The 14,807-nt window shown below is 41.1% G+C and overlaps 1 protein-coding gene across 1 annotated transcript in view; it reads right to left on the bottom strand.

The window, feature by feature from the left end:
• Nucleotides 1-680: 680 nt before the first annotated feature.
• Nucleotides 681-14,807, bottom strand: part of calcrla (calcitonin receptor-like a) — a 76,649-nt gene continuing 62,522 nt past the window's right edge. Inside the window, exons 5-13 of the mRNA XM_017682794.2 lie at nt 13,639-13,751; nt 11,437-11,528; nt 11,211-11,337; nt 10,944-11,097; nt 9,960-10,020; nt 7,437-7,503; nt 6,808-7,026; nt 4,231-4,272; nt 681-1,532 (exon numbers count right to left, since the gene is read on the bottom strand). Coding sequence (XP_017538283.1) covers nt 1,314-1,532; nt 4,231-4,272; nt 6,808-7,026; nt 7,437-7,503; nt 9,960-10,020; nt 10,944-11,097; nt 11,211-11,337; nt 11,437-11,528; nt 13,639-13,751 — 1,094 coding nt within the window. The 3' untranslated portion in view covers nt 681-1,313. The remainder of the gene's footprint in view (nt 1,533-4,230; nt 4,273-6,807; nt 7,027-7,436; nt 7,504-9,959; nt 10,021-10,943; nt 11,098-11,210; nt 11,338-11,436; nt 11,529-13,638; nt 13,752-14,807) is intronic.

Below are 14,807 nucleotides of genomic sequence, written 5' to 3'. Positions count from 1 at the left end.
ACAGTCAGTAACTGTAAACCTAAATAGTGCACATATATGGCAAGTCATTGAGTATTTCATGTGGTGTTTCCATTATTCTGTACACGTCCTGCATCTTCGTTGTCAAAAACAATATTGTGACAACTTCCAATTAACACTCAAGTTTAAATGCTTATACTGTATGTACAACTCAGCTATAGGCAGACGTTTGGTGCGGATGCTGTAACTGAACACATTCTGAAATGCTAAGACACATCACATCAAAGATGTTAGTATCACGGGCTCCCGAGTGGCGCAACCGTCTAATGACACGATGGCCGTGTCATCAGGAGATCACGAGTTGGATCCCTGGTGATGCTACAGCCGTCCATAGCCGGGAGTCCAAGAGAGCACACTCTGGGTGGGTAGGATGGCCCCCCTTCTCCTCCCAGCGCTCAATGTGATACTAGTCAGTGCAGGCGTCTGTTAGCTGACGTAGCAGATCTGACGGTCGGTGCGTTCGGCTGTCCCGTGACGGTGCGTGAGCGGCAGTTCGAAAAGAAGCGGTGGCTGGTTTCACAGGTCTCGCAGGAAGCCTGTGCTGCCTCTACACTCCTAGTATTGGTAGTACTGTGTGACTGGGGGAGTCCTAAATAGTGGGTGGAATTGGAAACGACTAAATTGGGGAGAAAGTCAGTAAAAAAAATTCACTGTTGTTGAGATTTAAGTTGATCTGTTATCTTTTGATTAAAAAGTACCACAGATGTGAAATAACATGTACACTGTGACATAACTCATAGAAGACAATAATGTAATTTACAGTACTATGCTGAACTCCACATGTAAAAAGATGCAGGCTGTCTTCCACAACATGACCTCTTATTTTCTGTACAACAGATTCAATAAAAATGGAACATTTTGCATCGTTTGGTACAGCGCATGTCAGCACAGCTTGCTGTTGGCAGCAAAAATTCAACATGATCACAATTACTGATATTCCAACCTGGCAGATATCGAGCACAGTTTGTGTTATTCACAATTCATTTCTTGGTGATTAATGAGTTACAAAATGATTAAAATCCTTGCATTGAATGTCTTTAAAAAGCAGCCAGGTGACTTCAAATACTGTACAGAGTTCAAATCAAGAGAAAGTGTTTTTTTTTTTTTTTGATGAGAGCCGCGGGGTAGGTAGAGGGGCACTGTGTCCACTTACTGCCGTCCGCTGTGTTAGGTAATAAGGTAGTTTTCAGTGTGATAACAAGGAAACACTATTCTCTCCTTTCCTCTTCCAGAGTGCCTAGTAAACGCTGAAGTCCAGTCATGTGACACTCGCCATGGTAACAGTGTGACCATGCTCAGGTGAAGGAGCTCTCTGATTTGCAGGCGGCGTTGTCGGCCTCGTGGCAGCTTTTGCCGTTTAAGTGTTCGCTGTGGCTGTCGATGCTGTAGCAGCCCTGTACTTCTGTGATGGAGGAGGCCGTGTAGGAGGCGGATCTCAGCGCATCTGAATGGGAGAGTGCGCTGCCAAACTGGAGGCGGTACTGGTTCCAGTGCCTCCTCAACACACCCTGCACCTGCGCCAGCAAAGGTTAGCATCAGTTATCACTCTAGTTTACAAAAGAGCCGCACAAAAATCAGTCAGTGTATTTACATGCACTTAATAATCCGATGACTGCAGAAAATCTGAATTTATCAGTAATCAGACCAACATTTTTACATGCACCCCAGAAATCAGATAATGGGGGAACTCTGGGTCTACATGAGTCAGACAGTTATCAGACTTCTGCTCTGCAACCAGAGAATAAACTCACAGACGAAGACGTGACGTAAACGTAAAAACTCAAACTTTATGCAACTTTTTTTAAACGTTGTACCACTTTACTTTACAATATGAACATCATCTTGAACATCTTCATTTTGTCAAGTGTGTGTTTGGTTTCAGAATCGCTATAAAAGTGTTTGGCTGCGTCTCACGGCGACGCTGCTTGCTCATTTGCAGTGCCGCTGTCTGTTTCCGCTCATGCGCCAGACCGGAGAACTCAGAGTAAGAGTTCGCAGCACTGAGAAATCTGATTACTGAGCTAAAATCCAGCCTCTTTATCGGATTTCTCAATCAGATTTCTAAACCTTACTCCAGGTTAAGAAATCAGAGTATGCTGTTTACATAACCTGGAATATTCAGACAACTGCAGAAATCCCATGACCGGATTATTGAGTACATGTAAACACACTCAGTGTTTCCTAGGTCCATAACGAGAACGTGTGGGGGCAATCATGAGCAATTCCAGGCTAAATGTGGGTGGGAATGTAGACCCATTACAAAGTGTCAGTAACATTTCTAAACCAATGAAACGTCTCGTGAAGGCAGAGCTCAAAGTAGCAGGCAACGGTGTGCATGCCAGCACTGTCCAATGACCAACAAGCTGAAAAAGCCCCCAAAACTCCTATGAAACATGTAGATGTGCAGTAAAAATAAACATTGCCTCTGATACAGGGGTGAGTGGGGGTCATTGTGTTGACTTACTGTCCAGTTACTTGTTTTTAGCTAGATTAAATACTTTGAAAGATGTCATGCAGTATCAGGAGCAGCAAACAAGCAGACAACTGATCATTTGGCTGATGGGCTACACTTGGAGTGAAGAGGAAATACGTTTTCTATAAGGTAACTGCTGGTCAAACATGACCTGTTTTTTTGTACTATAGCCCAACTGACATACTGTTTGTCTGATATTAAGGTTTCCACATCAGTGGAAAAGCTAACGAAAAAGTCATTTTTAATGGTTAATTAATAATTTACATAATTAATGGTTAATTAAAGGTCAATTCAAACCATAAAACATATGCTGGCTAATTTTCTTTTCCGACTACTAGAATTTGTAGTTAACTACATTCATTATGGAGGGATTCCAATTGACATAACCGTGCTTCAAAGTGAAATACTGTTGGGGGGGGGGCAACTCTGAGAACTTGGGCTGGTGTTCTGGGCAGCTTCTATCTGTAACGAGAAGGCTGCATCCTCTCATAGCTGTAGTAGGATTGATGTAGGGCTGAGAAACAGAAACAGGGAGGAGATGGGGTGGTGGTGGGGATTGCGAACACTTCGTCACAGAAGGTGAGGCTGTGAATTTAGAGGGTGATCGATTGGAAGAAGGAGGGTTTTCAGGCATAACTGAGGTTTGGGTGGGAGGAACATGCCTGAAAACCTTCCTTCTTCTAATCTATCACCCTCTAAATTCACATCCTCACCTTCCGTTACTGTGACGAAGTGTTCGCAATGCCCACCACCACCCCATCTCCTCCCTGTTTCTCAGTCCTACATCAATCCTACTACAGCTATGAGGGGGTCCAGCCTTCTAGCTATCTCTAGATAGACAAAGCACTTCTCTGGATAAGAGCGTCTGCTAAATGCTGTAAATGTAAGTTATAAAATAACTACATAAGACAATTCTTGCTATTGTAAGGACATCTCAAGTTCAAGCCCAAGTCATCTGTGGCTGAGAGCTCAATGCAGCATTATTGTCCTCTCTCTCTTTGGGTAGCCAGCTATTCTTACACTGTATACCATACTGTGATACAGTACTGTTATCTTGAAAAACTGACAAAAGTACAGACAAAATGCCGCCTTCACGGTGTTTTCTGCTACTCTTTTTAGCTCAGCAACATATTTTCTTTATAGATAACAGCATATGATGCAAAGAAAAGCAAACTTCAGACACCAGACATGTCTCAGTTGATCGACTGCATTAAGGGTCAAAGGCAATTTGTGTAAATGTGATTTATTCCTTTAGGCTAATTGCTTCAGTCTGGCAGAATACAAAGACAAATCACACCATCATCTTCTTCCCACTCTTTAATGACATGCTCTCTCGCAACCCATCCGGCCTAACCAGCATTCCAGCTGTCACATATCCGCCTCGGTTCTGGTAATTAGTGTATTAACTCCTGACCCGGTGGCGCTTTCCAGGATATATCTACTCAAGCCTTCATGTGGTGCTCATGAAGCAGCTACTTACAAAACCAAAGAGCTCATTTGGACTCGGTTCCTCAGCAGCACGATTCACAAATTTGTGTACGAGGACATCAGCCAGCATCTCTAATTATCCAGAGCCTGAACTCAAGCCTGAAGGGAGGACTATGAGATGCGCAAATGATACTCTGGGGACCTGATTCTGCGTCTGACCTTATGTTGGAAAGGGAAAGGATGCGGCACAGACTCTGGGTCTGCACAGATAAACAGAAAAACTGCTTTTGGCTGCAGTGAAGTAGGCTTACCTCTCCATTGAAAAAGCAGAAGATAGTGGCCACCAGCAGCCCCTAAAACACAGGAAAGGCATGTCAGTTCCGAGAGAAAATAATCACATCAGAGTTTCACCCCCAGCACACTTCGTCTCTTCGCTAACCGGCTCCAGTCTTCTGAGCTCTCCAACGTTTTCATGCGTATTGGCAGCGAGGCGCTTCACATGCATATCAAATCACTGCAGACAACAAGCTTGTTCTGTTGTATTATGCACTCGGCCGATTGAGCCTGGCCTGGCAGCACCTAACTGTCCAAAGCATTCATAACATTCTTCAGAATATACCTCTTGTTATAATTTCCTTCCTGCCAATCAGCCATGGGGCTGTAAAATACACCCCAGAGACAGACGTTCCAAACATAATGACCTGAACTTAGTCAGGTCAAGCTTTCTCTCAGGCTGTGCATATATGGAAGTATTTTGCTCTCACCCTTTGAACAAGCTGTTGAACTGACTGTAGGTGTTATTTTGACATTTACAGCAATTTACTGCCTTTTGTTTGGGTAGCCTGCTGTTAAAGCAAAGATATATGTTTTTTTTTTTTTTTTGAGCTCAGATCACACAGAACGGTTCTTGGGATTTTCTAGCTGTTTTGAAAAGCATACTACACAAACACGATTACATAATGTACGGTTCACTCTCTACAGAGTCCGGAGCTGTCAGACTGATCCACTAAAAGGGCCATATATGAAAATCTGTGTGCCAAGAACTTCAATTTTACAACCTCATTTCCAAAACAGTAAAGACTCTATGCCAAATGTAAATGCAAACAGAAATCAATGATGTACAAATAATATAAAATCCTATATTTAATTCAAAATAGTACAACGATAATATATCAAGCATTAAAAGTGAGAAAGTTTATTGTATTTTGAAAAATGTATGTCCACTTTTAATTAGATTCAACAACGCATTTCAAAAAAAGACTGGAAAAGTTAATAATAATAATAATAATAATAATAATAAAAATAATAAAAGATAGTGGACACGCATCTCACAAATAATTAGGTTAATTGGCAACAGGTCAGTAACATGATTGGCTGTAAAAAGAACATAAAGATGGTAAGGGTTCACCACTCTATGAAAGACTGCATGGGCAAAAAAAAAAAAAAAAAACTCAAAAATGTGGTTATTTCATCACCTACATTAAAGGATACAGAGAACTCTCTGTATGCAAAGGGACATGGCTGAAAACCAGTGCTGGTTGGCTGTGATCTTCAGGCCCTCAGGCAGCATTACTTCAAAAACAGACATGATTCCATAGCGGAAATCACTGAATGGGCTCAGAAACACTTCTGAAAACCACGGTCTGTGAACACAGTTCATTGCTGTATCCAAAAATGCAAGTTAAAACAGGATCCAGAAACACCGCCTCCTTCTCTGGGCCCAAGCTCATTTAAAATGGACTGAGACGAAGTGGTATGAAAAACTGAAATTCCTTTTGGAAATCATAGATGCCGTGTCCTCCAGGCTAAAGAGGAGAGGGGCAACCCAGCTTGTTGTCAGCGCACAGTTCAAAGGCCAGCATCTGTGATGGTATGGGGGTGCATTAGTGCACATGGCATGGGTGACTTGTGCATCTGTGAAGGCATATGCTGCCATCCAGACAACATCTTTTTCAGGGAAGGCCTTGCTTATTTCAGCAAGACAATGTCAAACCACATTCTGCATGTATTACAACAGCATTGCTCTGTATTACAAGAGTCCAGTACTAAACTGACCTGCCTGCAGTCCAGATCTATCATCCATTGAAAACATCTGGCACATAATAAAATGAAAAATACGATAAAGGAGACCCTGAACTGTTGAGCAGCTGAAATCCTGTATCAAGCAAGAATGGAAAAAAACATCATTCACAACTACAGCAGTGTCTCCTCAGTTCCTACATGCTTACAGAGTGCTGTTAAAAGAAGTGATGAAACAGCAGTAAACAGGCCCCCGTTACAACTTTTTGGAACATGTTGCTGGCATCAAATTCAAAATGGGGACATATTTTTCAAAAAAACAATAAAATGTCTCAGTTTCAACATTTGGTGTGCTCTCTTTGTGGTATTTTCAATCAAACACAGTGTTTAAATGACTTGTACATCATTGGTTTCTGTTTTTTTTTTGACATTTTACCCAGTGTCCCAACACTTTTGGAAGAGAAGTTGGAAAAATATTTTGATATAACCTGAACTGGCCATTGCTTATTCAAGATACGCCAAAATATTGACAGAAAAAACATAGTACATGTAATATTACATGAATATTAATCTAAAAATATCTAACAAAAGCACACAAAGGTTTTGTACTTGACCCAACAAGGAAAGTTTGTCATTTTGCTAGCTAACTATGCCCAACATATCATCACCAGCAGAGCAGTGCCACCTGGGACAGTGGGGGAGTGGAGTGTCTTGTCCAAGGGCACAACCTGGTATGTCCAGTCAGTCCTGGGATTCAAACCTGTAACCTTCCGATTGTTGCTTCATCTCTCTTAACGACAGCCACCCTAAACGCCATAAGTGGAAGCTTCTCAGCTGATGGCTGCTTTAGGCATGTACTTTATGCTTACCTGATAATGCATTACGATGTTCATGACGTAATCATATATCTCAGAGGTAATGCGCCCCCCGGGTTTATACGGCAGGAGAACGTATTGGATTCCCAGGAGGGGGACCAGAATGAGGGTGGCACGCACAGCCTTCATGTACAGACTGGACTCAGCCTGATGGGTCACTTTCAGCTTGGTGATGAGGACACGCACAATGTTCAGCAGGAAAAACAGGTTCACCTGATGTGACAGGTGACAAAAAGAGGAAGTGAAGAACAGTGGCAGCTGTTAGTACCTTTAACTGGACTGGATAACACTGTAAGACCTCATTTGTCTCAATTTGTGACACTGTCACATACCAATGAAGGCTCTAAGGCAACCAGCCACAGGAATATCATGTTACACGTGATTTATTTGTACAAATAAAACTGATAAAGCAAACACAGTCAACAACTCACAATCCTCATATTCACACAATTTGCCAAATATTACGTTTAAATGGCAAAAATATAAGAGGGGTTCTTCTAAGGCTTGTGATAAATGGATCTGACGGGCACCACAAGCATTCAAACTTTTTTTTTTCTTGCTGTGCACACAAAAGAATTAGCGAGAGGGAACAAACTAGAAAAAAGGGCCTCGAGATTGCTTACCACCAAAGCCGCGCAGATAGGGCCGTGAATAATGTACAGCAGAGACGTGTTGGAACTGATCCAGCAGCTACGTATTAAAGAGGGAAAGGATTAGCATTAGCAGGTCTTTTTTTTTTATCATTTCACTTTTTTTGTCATTATTTTAGGCAGTAATTAGTTTAATTCCACTGGATTACAGCAAGCTGCTTATTTCAGAAGAACCCAAGGAATCAGTGGTTTATAAACTGTATATATAAATCACAGAAAATGCAGTAAGTCAGGGAGTAAGAGCTGATCTAGGATGAGCTACGCCACATCCTTAACACTGAGCGCAGTAACATGCACTTAATAATCCGATAGCAGCAGAAAATCTTGATTTTGTCAGTAATCCAATCAACGTGTTTACATGCACTTCAGTAATCTGATAATGGGGAACTCTGGACCTACATGAGTCAGACAGTAATCAGATTTCTGCTTCACAACCAGAGAACAAACTCACAGACGAAGACGTGATGTGACGTAATGTAAAAGTCAAACTTCAGCTTTTTTAAAAACATTGGGCCACTTTCCTGAAAATATGAGCATGCATCATCTAGAACAGGGGTGGCCAACCCGTGGCTCGCTCTCTTTGCCTGCACATTTTCCATGCTGGAAGAAGCCAAAGTCTGTTGCCATGGTGATGCTACACCCCCGCCCCCTCCCCCTGCAAGGAGAACGTCGCAGCAGAACCACGTGCTGAGCCGGGCTACGAGCTATCCAACCGCCGAAACACGGCAGCGTCGGGGAAATGTAAAGCCAAACGAAAATATGAAGATGAACACAGAACCCTCTTACCCGAGTGGGAGGATTTGTATGTTTTTACTGAGCGGAAAGGGAAGCCGTTCTGTTTGAAGCGCCAAACGTTGTTATCCAGTTTTAAAGCTTCTGATCTTCAGTGCCACTTTATTTTTTCATGCTTGCATCCTATCAACTGGCGTGGACAATCGCTCGTGCTAAAAAGCCACACAGTGAGGGGGGATTTGTGAAAAGTTGTCTCAGCGACGTCATTTCAATCTTATCTCCAGAAAACTAACACTTGAAATGAATGGCATCAGAGCTCCAGTTGTCCTGACACCCAGTCGAACACAGAATATCAGACAACAGTGCAGTTGAGACACAGTTATACTCTGATCTCGAGAAATAAGCTTTTGAACTCTTGAGCCAAGTGAAGTTGTTCCTGGAAGAAAAACACAAAGACTATCCTGAGCTTTCTGATCCCCAGTGGATTTTAGATCTGGCTTTTCTGGTGGACATGCTGCACCACTTGGACAGACTGAACCTTGATCTCCAGAGGAAATTAAAGAGGCTACCTGATCTAGTGCAGTCAGTATTAATGTTTAAAACATCTTAAAAAGGGAGAACTAACATATCTCCAGTCTGTGTCAAATGCAAGTGCCCAAGCAGCTCAGGTCCTAAAAGGGAGAACTGCACACGATGCAGCACTTCTTGAAAGTCTGCAACAGAACTTTGAGGACAGATTCCATGATCTACAGCTGAAAAGGCCACAAATTACATTCCTTATTACATTCCTTATTAACCGTTTTGCTGCTGATTTAGACTGTTTGAAACCACCATTGGTGACAGATGAAGCTACATCTCAAATGGAGATGATTGAACTTTTTGAAGATGACAGACTCAGGTCTCTTCTGAGTGAGGGAACCCTGGAATTTTGGAAAACTGTGCCTGTGGAGAACGTAAAACAAGCTGCACTGAAGCTCCTGTCAATGTTCGGCTCAACCTATGTTGGTGAATCAGTATTTTCCACCCTGAAACATGTGACATCAAAGCATCGCTCTGTTCTTACTGATACACATGTGAAAGAACTGCTTCGAGTAGCACCAACTGAATACAAGCCAGATTTGAAACGGATTGCGGAAAACAAAGAATGCCACTAAAATGCCCACTAAACTCATCTACAGGACAGGTAGGAAAATGGGTTTAAAAACTATAAATGTTTGTGTAAATACAGCTGAAAAGGTTGAAAATACAGGTCTGAAAGTTTGGCCACCCCTGATTTAGAAGATTAACAATATTTAAATCCTTCATTTCGTCAAGCCTTTGTTTTCAGCGTTGCTCCGAAAGTATTTTGCTGCATCTCGCAACGACACTGCTCGCTTATTTCCGCTACCGTCGTCTGTTTCGCACATGCACAGACTGAGAAAGGCGAAAGAAATCAGAGGAAGAGTTCACATCCACTGAGAAATCTGATTACTGAGCTAAAATCCAGCCTCTTTATCAGATTTCTAGACCCTACTCCGATCTACAAAATCAGAGTGTGCTGTTTACATGACCATTTGAATAATCAGACAACTGCAGAAATCAGATTATGATCAGATTATTATTGAGTGCATGTAAACACACTCACTGATCTCAAGTGCTTTTTCAACAGCAAGTCTTATTCTGATCCATATGCTGGAGATTATAAATTGTAAGGATTTTTAAGTTTACTGTTTTTGCATCTGTTTCAGAGACGTGCAGTCGATATAAACACTGAAGAATGCTCACTTGTCGTTGTAGTAATAGCTTCTGGCTATGGCGTGTATTGTAGCTGGTATCAGTGGGAAACCTACACAAAACAAGATAATCAAAAGAAAAATTATTTCGACAAGTCATATAAAACCCTTAGACATTGCAAAGTGCAGATCCTGACCCTTCATGATCTCTTCGTGCCACATTTGTGTAATTAATCTGTATTAATTACAATTAAAAATCTTCTTTGATCTGATTTGACCTGTTCAATTTACAAGTAGTGCATATTGTTATACCTATATGTATATGTATCTCTCTCTCTCTCTCTCTCTCTCTCTCTCTCTCTCTCTATATATATATATATATATATATATATATATATATGGGCAAAATACATTTAATTGGAACGGATTCATTACTTCCAATAATTCAGTATTTAATGCAGAATATCATCTGATTTTTACACAGAGTGAACACGGTGTCCAATTCTTATCACCGATGCGCAGTGAGAGCAACATTGCATGCATGTTCTAACCAATATATGTATATACAGTGTATATGTACACATATATCATATATACAGTCAGTGGATCAACTCCGTGATTCTAGCCTTTTGCTCTCGTTCATACAGCTTGTGGATTCTTTTTACAGTAAGATTTTACAGAACTGGAGCTCCACTTTGCTGTTGCTTTTGTTAGTTTGCTGCTCGTTGATTTATGCTAGGGTGTCCATTGCAACTTCCAGCTCTGGGTTTTGCTTGTAAATGATATTGTAGACTTGATGTAATTTGGTGTTAAATGCATTTACGTCACTGCAGTGGCTGGAAATGACTTTTATCAAGACAGCCATCAAAGAAACATGCAATTTAAAAGCTGTATTTGAACAAGAGGGCTACGACTGCAGAGTAATAGCAGCTAGGCTCCAGGTTGGTGCCAGTAATAAGTCAGCAATAACATGTTAACTTTGACAGCACCATGTATTTCAGTCAATAAAATAAGTAGTAATAAAAGGAGCACCTACCCCATCCCAGAAGATAATACCACATTAAATGCTGTTTCTCTGCAAATACAGCCACGACGATGAGGGTGTGCAAGTAGATCCCCTCGCATAGCATCCAGAAATAGTTGCATCCAAAGAGATACAGATGGATGAACTGCGAAACTTTACAGCTGGTCTGAAAGGGAAAAGATTTCCAAAAGAGAGCTGTCAACACATTTCTTATGACGCAAACCCCAGCTCAAGTTCTCTTGTAGACTGAGTGAAGGCATTAGGCCCGTATGTTCTTACTGGATTCCGCTGCACTAACTCCTGGTTGTTTGCCACGGCAGTCAACCAGATGATGGTGATAATGGAGTTCAAGACGAAAGAGAAAAAAAGGTTTTTGTGCAGGGTTATCCTCTGGCAGCTCAGACTCCTGCAGGGAATAGGTAGAGTTGTAATAAATGTCAACAGGACATCACTTCTAAAGTTACAGTTTGCTCTTCTGCTGATTTTAACAGGGTTTAGCACTTACTTAAAATGGAAGAATATCCCAAGCGAAACAAACAAGGAGATCAGCGATAGTCCGTGTCCTATTAAGGCCAAGTAGAGCTGGTTCATTGCGGCCTGTAAGAGAGACAGAAAGAAAAAATGGATGTTTACTCATGTTATAAACAATTTCCTCTGTGCTTTCCTGTGAATATGGCTTTACCTAAACAGCCACTCAGACAACTGCTGTTACGAGGATGATCTTTATCACAGATGCAGCTCACAAATGAAGTGTAAGCGAGAAGGGCTGAAATGTTTTTTTGCAGGGCACAGTGCACATATTGTTTTTTTTATTACTTGTTACTGACTTATTTACACTAAAAAGATGTGTTTTGAAATGTGTCTCTCGGTTCCACTTGAATAAAATATGGTACATTTATACAGTTAAAGTCTTTTACATCTAAATTTACATGTGCTGATAATTGTGTTGATGTATTATATTAATGCGGAACCAATGCACAAATATTAATTATCATATTAAATCCTTTTTGGTGCACCACAAATGTTTTTTATCCACTCAAAACAGTGCAGAAATTGTGCTCTTGGTTAAGCTTTCACAGTAGACCAGGGGTCGGCAACATTCAGCTCTTTCACTGCTCTGCTCTGGCTCCACAGCAGAATTAGATTTTTAGGTAAAAACTAAAATAAAGTACCCCTCCTTCTTAGTAAAATACAGCTCTGCTGATCGAATTCCACCTTAAATGGTGCCCGAAGTGTCAAAATATAAGGTGGAATTTGATCAAGAAGCTGGCGAACGAGAAACTGACTTCAGCCTCGTAAAAAGTTGAAGGTTGAGAGACATTATACAAGAAAATATTCTACCTTTGTGGAAAAGTTTCCTGCTGGAGATGCGAGAAATGCCGCTCTAACTGGGAGAAAAGTGAGTTGGCATTTTTGTTTATATTTTTTAGCCTATATTAGCATGTTAGCATGTACTGAGACATATTGTATTTACTGCCCAAATGGTAAAACATTACTTCAGTAAAATGGACATTAAATGTTGTGGCTCCCAAGTTGGTTTGATTTCTGTTGAAAGGACAGAATGTCTGTTCTTAACATTTAGGTTGCGACCCCTGCATTAGACGCTTTGCAGATGCCTTGCCATTACCTATATGGTAAGGTAGTTTAATGGTAGTTTTAAATTAATTAAATGACCCTTATTAGTCCCACAATGGGGAAATTTCACCTCCGCATTTAACCCATCCGTGAAGTGAAGCACCACATACACTCAAGTGAGCACACACACACTAGGGGGCAGTGAGCACACTTGCCCGGAGCGGTGGGCAGCCCTATCCACGGCCCCCGGGGAGCAGTTGGGGGTTAGGTGTCTTGCTCAAGGACACCTCAGTCATGTGCTGTCGGCCCTGGGGATCGAACCGGCGACCTTCCGGTCACGAGGCTGGTTCCCTGACCTCCAGCCCACGACTGCCCCCAAATAATTATAGAACCGATTTGTTGCAGGTGCATAAATAAAATGATTATGATGCTATTATTTCATAGGCTTCAACTAATGAGCAGGAAGACAAATTAAGATATTTTAGATGTCCAGAATGATGAGAAGAGCTTTATATGATTCTAAACAAGCTGTTTAATATTAAAAATGACAGCAGAATGCACTGCACTTTAAAAGTGGTGATTAAATGTCAAGTACAAAAAATATACAGTGGAATCAGTGGAAATAGATAATTACAGCAAATTGAATAAAAAAAGAAAGAAATACTGAATATCACAAAAACACTTCTGATAGTATTTCATCCTGTGTTGTACTGAATAAAATAACAGCAGTTATTAACATGACAGCTGACTGCAAACCTTTGACAACACTGCAACATTTAACAATCGATTAAATGCAACTGAATGGGCTAAGCCTAATCTTGACTTCAACCCAAAACCTACACTTAATCCTAACCCTAAGACTAACCCTAGTCAACTGAATTTCACCAGCTAGTCTGTTAATAAAACCCTCTATTCTCATACTGGTGGGTCTGTTCATGAGCGAGGTTATGAGCTTATGTATTGCCTCAGTAGAAGCAAGTATTGATGGGATGTGAGACCAAATGTTTTACCAATGTGAACTTTACTAAAATCTGTCAAAGCAAATAAGCCAAATTTATCTTTAGAGACGCTCTATGTGATTCAGATGTATTCGTAATAGCCCTGCGGGACTTGCTGCTGTTGCTGGACATACCATTCTGCCTTCGCTAGTGCGCTCGTTACATCTGGTGTAATTCGTCCACGTCCGGTTGCTCTCAGGATGCAAAAACCACTGACCATTCTCCATGCAGATCTTAGTGACCATCTCTGTTAAAAGAATAAATGGTGGATGTAAGCCCTTTTATACAGCCTCTCCTCTAATAATGTGATTTCTCAATGCTTTTGTTGCATTTACTGAGCGTGAAGAACACATCTTTGTGTTTTGAGATTGAAAATATTAGAATTTTTATTGCCCTGATGGAACAAATCACCAAGCACTTTATTAGGATCACCTCTTCATATCTACTCTCACTGTCTATTTTATCAGCTCCACTGACCATACTGGAACACTCTTTGGAGTTTTATAGTTACAGACTGTAGTCCATCTGTTTCTCTGCATACCCTCTTTTTCAGTGGTCAGGACCTCACAGGACCACCACAGAGCAGGTGTTATTTGGGTGGTGGATCATTCTCAGCACTGCAGTGACACTGAAGTGGTGGTGGTGGTAAAACGGGAGTAATTGTGCAGAGAACGGATGGACTACAGTCTGTAGTTGCAGAGCAACAAAGTGCACCTATATAGTAAATGGAGCTGATAAAATGGACCACGAGCGTAGAAGCAAGGAGGTGTTCCTTATAACGTTACTGGTTACTGGGTACAAAAAAACTGGAAAACCTCACAAAACTTAGGCAGTTAAGCAATTAGGTATTAACTCGACAGGCCGCATTACTTTTAATGGTTTGCATACAGGAACCCGTTGTGACGGCTTTTTGAAGAGCTTTTGCTTTTATCACTGTGAGGGATGTGAGCTGGAATGATAGGTCCTCTCCCACTTTCTCTCTTATTCACTTTGAAAAAAGCGCTATATGTACAGCATTACAGACTCCAACAATAACTATTCTTTGGTTTTTTTTTTTAGCCAGAGGTCAAAATTAAATTCTGAATCCCACTTGAGTTAATCTTCAAAGTCAAGCATTTCATTTCCTTTTACTTAAAACCCAATCTCTTCTGCGCGAAACTGAGACACAATGTATTTTATAAAAAGCTTTAACGCTATTTAGCCTTTAGCCGTCAGAGCTTGACAGAGAGAGAGTAAGAGAGAGAAAAAATGGAACAGGAAGCTCCTGATTATTTCAGATGAATGAGAGGGTTCATGAGATGAT

This window comes from Pygocentrus nattereri, chromosome 6 (genome assembly GCF_015220715.1).
Source record: "Pygocentrus nattereri isolate fPygNat1 chromosome 6, fPygNat1.pri, whole genome shotgun sequence".
NCBI classification, from domain to species: Eukaryota; Metazoa; Chordata; class Actinopteri; order Characiformes; family Serrasalmidae; genus Pygocentrus; species Pygocentrus nattereri.
This window is presented reverse-complemented; position numbering and strand designations above follow the sequence as displayed.